Source organism: Otolemur garnettii, unplaced genomic scaffold (genome assembly GCF_000181295.1).
Source record: "Otolemur garnettii isolate 467f Iridium unplaced genomic scaffold, OtoGar3 scaffold00037, whole genome shotgun sequence".
NCBI lineage: Eukaryota > Metazoa > Chordata > Mammalia > Primates > Galagidae > Otolemur > Otolemur garnettii.
In genome coordinates, this window is record NW_003852432.1 from 12,903,436 (window position 1) to 12,910,559 (window position 7,124).

General features: G+C 36.7%; 1 protein-coding gene across 1 annotated transcript in view; it reads right to left on the reverse strand.

Moving 5' to 3' along the window:
* Positions 1-3,575: 3,575 nt before the first annotated feature.
* Positions 3,576-7,124, reverse strand: part of MDFIC (MyoD family inhibitor domain containing) — an 80,936-nt gene continuing 77,387 nt past the window's right edge. The window contains exon 4 of the mRNA XM_023513220.1: positions 3,576-3,845. Within this exon, the coding sequence (XP_023368988.1) occupies positions 3,598-3,845 (248 nt within the window). The 3' untranslated portion in view covers positions 3,576-3,597. The remainder of the gene's footprint in view (positions 3,846-7,124) is intronic.

The window sequence follows — 7,124 nt, forward strand, 5'->3', positions numbered from 1 at the left end:
ACACTCTCGAGTAAACCTTACACAAAGACCTCCCAGGAAGTGAACCTCTAATTTCAGAGCTGTACTTTGTCTTTAGCACATAGATCTATGCCTCCGTTGGTCATGTGTCAAAGGATGGTTCTCTAAAATGATCTCTTCACAGTTATCTCACAGCTAAATGAATGATTCTCTATCTTAGAACTAAATGGAATGTGGTAAGAGACCGAGGGCATAAATAAGGGACACACCAATAAACAAGGGAATTGGAACTAGTGGCCACTGTTCAATCCAAAGGCAGGGAACTACATATGTTAATATCCAGCTGCTTAGGGGCAATCATTAGGGGGCTAGTGGGAAAATGTCATGCGATCGTCTTAGTCTGAGAAAGAAAGTGGGGACGCACGTTCTGTTTGCCCAGAGACCCTGCTTTAAAGGGGAAGTGTGGCTGTGACTTTGTTTACAAACCTTTCCCTTCCAGATTTCCTACCAACCTCATTAATATTCGATCATACATATACTGTTTTGAGCCACAGCCCTTTAAAAAGGGAGAAGTCACTGATCATTGAAAATTCTGCAGTGTAAAAATATGTAGTGGGCGTAATTACCAATGACAGTCTTTTGCAAAACTTACCCTTCCTGTTAGGGCTGCAACACAATGTTATCCCCTGTCCACAACTTCCACTTCTACCAAAACCACTAAAAGTAATCTTTAATAGGTAAGTAAATATTAGTAGCCTCACTGTTGGAACTGTTTTCTCATGAGAGACGTCAAACGTTGCTTTTGGGTGGACACATGCTGAGGTTTATGTGACTTCCTTGAGGTTCCTAGTGCCAGTCCAAGCACAAAGAAAACACTCACTGTAAATTTACTGGCTACAGAGGCACAGGAAGATGAGGGCTAAAGGGCTCTAATACCATACCCAATCTTTGATTGAAAACACAAAGAGTTAAGTGTGGAATAAACCCTATTCAATATATTAACCATTGTTTAAAACAAAAATGATATGCTATCTTGCATTAGTGTAAAAGGAAAAGAAAAATGAGTATTATAGTATTTGATGAAATGTTATCGTGCCTGTCAGATTAGATGCAGCAATCCTACAGGCCTACAAATCACAAGTAATTGGAAGGGGCATAAAGGTCTTGAATAATTTGAAAAATAATCTTATTAATAAATAAACTTATTCATTAGGTAGTTGAGTGTATCTAAGCATTTAACTAGTAGTCAAGAAGCCAAGGCACAGAGTCTCCAGGCTTGAGTCTTATTTATGTTAGGCAGTGACGTTTGACGTTTAAGAAATGGAATCTAGGGCACTGATAGAGTTTGTAAGAATAAGAATGGAAAGTTATTACATAAGGTTGCCTTGGTTACTCCTTGAACTGCTCAGATAAACTGACTATTCAGGTGTGGAAAATGGATGCATTTAATGCATCGTTAGAATACAAAAATAAAATTACTTCTCTAAATAAAAAGCCTTTTCCTAAATAAAGTCATATGGTATTATTTCAGTTAAATAGTAAATGAAAAACATTTACAAAACCGGTGCCACTAAAATCCCTCCATGGAAATAGTTTTAACAATTTACTTTGGTGTGAAATTCATTAAATCTAATATCCAATTTCAAAGATCTTTGAGCATTTTTATCTTGGTGTTCAATCTCAGCCCATATAAAAAAAACCTTAATTTTTATAAACTGAACTATAATTCCAAAAAATTAAATAAATGAAATCAATCTGATAAAAAATATTTAAAGTTTCTATTTTGATACACTGTAAAATTTTTAAAGAGCATTATGCTTTTAAGCCACATGTCAACTATGATTTGCACCATAAACTGATCCATATATTTCACTGTCCATTTATGGGCATGAGTCATGAGCTTTACATACGGAGACCAGGAAATCTTCAGAAAAAAATATAGCAGGGAAGACAAAGAAATTATTAAATTAGTGTTAAATATACTCAAATGCAAATAAATTTATCAATTAGATATTAAAGCATACTAAAGCACAATAAAGATACAGAAGTATGGTTTTAATTTCACAATAACATATTCAGGATAATACAGGTCCAGTTTAGAAATATTTAAGATTAACTTTCCACATTTAAAAAGAGACTAAATCTATAACTGTAAATTATAGCATTTAGTCATTATGGCCATATAATTCAACACAACATTTTACATACAGAAATCCTACAACATATTGAAACTCTTTTTCACATTTGCTTACTTTTTCTTTTCCTTTTCTTTTTAAAACTATACAAGATGCTTTATGGCGACAACCTGGAGTAGACAATAGAGGAAAAATACTATGAATATAAATACGAAAACAAACTCCTGGTTATCAAGTAATGTTCTCTGTTATGGAGAAATTGTTTCAAATGTGCTAATATTTTCATCACAAATAGTTGAAGAATATACTTAAATATTAAGACAAACCACTTCATTGAGAAACTTAGGATAAAAAAGTCAAATATTTTAACAGTTCTATGTCATTAGGAGGCTTGATGTGTTCATAAACAGACGATATTCTTACATTCTAATATATAAGCATTAGTTACTTGGGGGTATATGCAAATATTTAGATCCTGATTACCGTGAAATAGTACAAAGATCTCCTTATCGTTGATGTAACAAATGAAGAAGTTTCTTACAGGAGGAAAAGGGAGACAGTTGTTTACTAGAATTCGAGAGATCAACTCTGGTGGCCCAAATACTGTGCGGGGATGTTTCCCAAAGTGTACTATAAAGAATACTCACTTTTAACCATCAATAGACATACATTCAAAAATAAACTGTCTCGTTTAAATAGCCAATGAGAAATAATATATTTGAAGCCAGGGGCTCCTAAAAATGATTAGAAGAAACAGAATCAGTAAAGGAGACTTTTAATGAGAGGGTGGGGTCAAAATGTCCCTAAGTTATTATAACCTATGAAGAAGTTTAAAAAGCTAAAGTAGTTAAAATTTCACATATTAAACCATGTAGATTGGGCGAAAGAAAATAGGCTGTTAGAGCTCACTTAACAAGGAGCTAAGCAGTAACAAGTTAATCACTCAGGTAATTGTTATTTAGGTAATCCTGAAACCCTATTTTCTTTCACCAAATCTACATGGTTTAATAGGTAAAATTTAATTTCTTTAGCTTTTTAAATGTCTTAGTGCAGTGGTTCTCAACCTTCCTAGCGCCACGATGTATTTTCATTGTTACAAAGGGGTCGCGACCCACAGATTGAGAACCCCTGTCTTGGTAGGATCAACAGCCATGTGCACATCTGGTAGTAAAACTCAGTGGAAAGCAGGCAGGTGGGAAGAGGCGGGTGGGGCGTGTCTATTCACACCAAACAGGTACAATATACACTGTCTGGGTGAGGGGCACACTTACAACTTTGACTCAAACTGTACAAAGGCAATTCTTGTAACCAAAACTTTTGTACGTAATATTCTGAAATTTAAAAAAAAGAAAAAAAGCTCTACTACCTACCACGGAGAAAAAAACATAACCAGTTAACAGTGCAAATACTGCATTGCTTTATGAGAAACTTACCATGTGCTTTTCTTCTCCCTTAAAAGGAAACATTTAAGACACTCTCCAGTTTTAACATAAAAGATAAATATTTATGAAGGAAAACAGATTCCACAGCATTCCATACAGATTTCCAAGCAGTCTGATGATTCACAACAGGCATCCATGATGCCACAGTCCATGTCACAAGGGCAGTTACAGTCCTCCCCCATTTCATCCCCACAGCAACAGCAGCAGGCTTCCGAGGTGCAGATGCCACATGAAGCTTGTCCCAGGACAATATTGCAGAGGGTCAGGAATTCACAGAACAAGCACGCCAGGATACAGTGGACGCAACAATCTTCATTACCAGTTGTGAGATCGCATAGTAAGAAAAAAGAAAGAACACAAAATACATGCCATCAATAGACTGAATAACAATTGATCAAAATAAACCATAATCCAAATGAAGTCTTTTGTGAGTCGCAAGCTTAAAAAAGTGCTTAAGTTAAATTCCAGATGAGTGGTCTTTACAACTAGATGCTGCCTTTGGGGAAGAAGTTGTGGTGTGTGCACTTGTGTTAGATTGTCACTCACACCATGTGCAGTGGCCTTGGTCCTAAGTACCACTTGCCTCTTACCCATCTTCCCTATATCCTATTACTCTCAATAACACTGGGTTAAAACAATTCCATGATATTTATTACAGTTCTTTGGGAGCAGAACTTTCCTTCAACTGCTCCACCAACTTGCTGCAAAAGTGTCAAGAAAAAAATTAAATGTGAAATATTTGGTGTATCAATGACTAATTAATTCAATAGTTAAACCAGAATCTATTAAACTGGGGTGAATATACAATAGAACCTCCACTCCATCAGCCTCCTTCTTAAGGTGACTGAATGTTCATAGACCAGACTTCCACTCCACATATGTATCCATACAGTAGGCCCAGTTCCTTATGTCGACCATCTCCATTATGTTCCACCAGTTATTCTCTTGGGTGGTCAATTTGCAGAGGTTCTATAGTATATAACAGACTCAATGGTTTCAATTTTCTTTTCTTTCTTTTTTTTTTTATTCACAAGAGTTCAAATAAAAGAGTGAGACTTCCTGGTTGGATCCAACCACTGTTTCTAAAATAATTCTTCTGCCTATTTTTAACAAAGGGATGTATCCTTTAACCAGTGTGAATAATGACAAAGTAACATTGCTTTCCCACGTCCTTTTGGTGGCAAAGTACACCTCTGTTATCTCCCAAAACATCTCCAATAATGCATCTCTAGACAACAATGTTTACAAACTTCATAAACCGAAAAACATGAGAAATCAAACAAATTATCATTTAATATGTTTAGTATTATGTTTAGAACATTCTTTTAATGTTCTTTCCTTTAAAATTCTGAGGCAACTGGGAGGAACAATGGAATGAAACTTCTATTTCTGGTGGACTTTAGCACATGTCAGAAAATCATTTGAGACCAATGTTATAAGACACTTATACAATATCAGAAATAGGTACGAATTTTTACCAGGATTATTTCTGGGTTACTTTGTGTGTGTGTGTTTTATATATTTGCACAATGGAAATTTTGATAAGAGATTCTACTTCCTACAACAACAATAAGACACAGCAACCTCCACCCTCATCCCACTGTCACATCCCTGTTGTGTTTGTATATTTGGCATTAAAATTGAGGGCTTTAGATAGAGAGCCAGAAAATCGTGTGAAAATCAAAGATGGAAAAAAAACTCTCAAAATTTTGCTTGGCAGCCCTGTTACAAGAAAACAGAATGGTTCTCTGCCTATAATGCCTAGTAACTGTACACGCCTATCCCTAACCGTCCCATCATGAACTCCCCATCTCCTAGAACATGCCCCCCCCCCCATTTCTCTGTAGTCTCTAGCTTTGCAGAGAGTTCAGAATACACAAGGAAGAAATGTAAAAATACAAAGTCTCATTCTCCACATGGCGGCTGGTGAAAGGGAGGTCAGTGAAGAACTCAGAAGGGCAACGTCAGAGCTGTTTGTAGAATCACAGTCTGAAGGACATACCATATTTCTTTCTTTCTTCTTAGTCCAAACCCACCCCTACATGTTGATAGCTCATACGGCAATGTGAAAACAAATCGCAGAGTTATAAGATCCTCCAGGTTTCTACATCTTTCCCTAATGCTGATTTTTGCTTATTCAATCATTTCAGGAGAACTCTGAAATTAACCTACATGAATTCAAGTATATGATCTTACAAAGTTCTAGGTTTCTAGGGAGTCACATGGTTTCTATCAATTTTCTTTCTATACTTTAGTCAATACCAGTATCTGTCTTACATGTCTCTTCTGTTGAGATTTTCCAGTATTATATCATCATCATGGTTTAGAAAATATACGAAACATTATAAAGAGCTAGCTTAATTATTATTAAGAAAATAGCATTTAATTGGCAGGAAGCCAGCTTTATTCAAGGTACTTTGAAATGAATACCTCTATCAACTAATTCCTAGGACTTCATTGAACTTTCTCTTCCACTATAGAATGCCTATGTTTCAAGATTTCATTTGATATTGAAGAACATTTAACCAAGTGTTGTTAAAAACCTAAAGGTAGTGATTGAGCATGTAGATTTTTTATGTACTAGTCATAAAATTCATCAGACATCATCCATATGTCATGCAGCTATCATTTTAAAGGAGAAAGAATGTTTGTTCCTTCTAGTCTTAGAAATAGAAGGTGACAATAACTGAAATTTCCTTTGATCCTTTCCTGAGTCCATCTTCCTTCCCAGAGAGGTAATCACTGCCTTAAATACTGAGTGATTCCTTCCTTTCCTTTTCTTTCTTTTTTTTTTTGAGACGGAGCCTCAAGCTATCTCCCTGGGTAGAGTGCCATGGCATCATAGCTCACAGCAACCTCCAACTCCTGGGCTCAAGCGAGTCTCCTGCCTCAGCCTCCCAAGCAGCTGGGACTACAGGCACCCGCCACAACACCCGGCCATCTTTTGGTTGCAGCCATCATTGTTGTTTGGCGGGCCCGGGCTGGGGATTCGAACCCGCCACCTTAGGTGTATTTGGCTGGCGCCTTAGCCGCTTAGCCACAGGTGCTGAGCCATTCCTTTCCTTTTCATTGTATTTTCTACATTGCTGCCTGTGTAATCATCCCTTTATCAGAATGGAAGCCATACTGTGTGAGGTCCTGTGAGCCACATGTTTTGCTCAATGTGACATGTTTCAGATTTACACGTATTGATTTGTGTAGCTGTCATTCACTCATTTCCAGGTGCATACTATGTAGCATTCCATTGAATTAATATACCATTTATCCATTTTACTTTGCATGGATATTTTGTGTGTTTATTTGCATGGATACTTTAGTGTTTTTGCTGTTCAAACCATGGCTGTTTGAAGTAATTCTGTGCCAAGTCTCCTGAGCACACAGGCTACATAACTAGCAGTAGAACTGTTAGCTCACAGGATTGCACACAGTTAATATTATTGGGTAATACCAAATTCATTCCCAGAGTTATCCCTCCAAATTTACTTGTTCCACCCAAGTATGAGAATGCTCATTGCTCCACAGTCTCACCAATCTATGAAATTGTCAGACTGTAATCTGCGCAAGGCAGTTGAGTGTGAAATGGCATCCC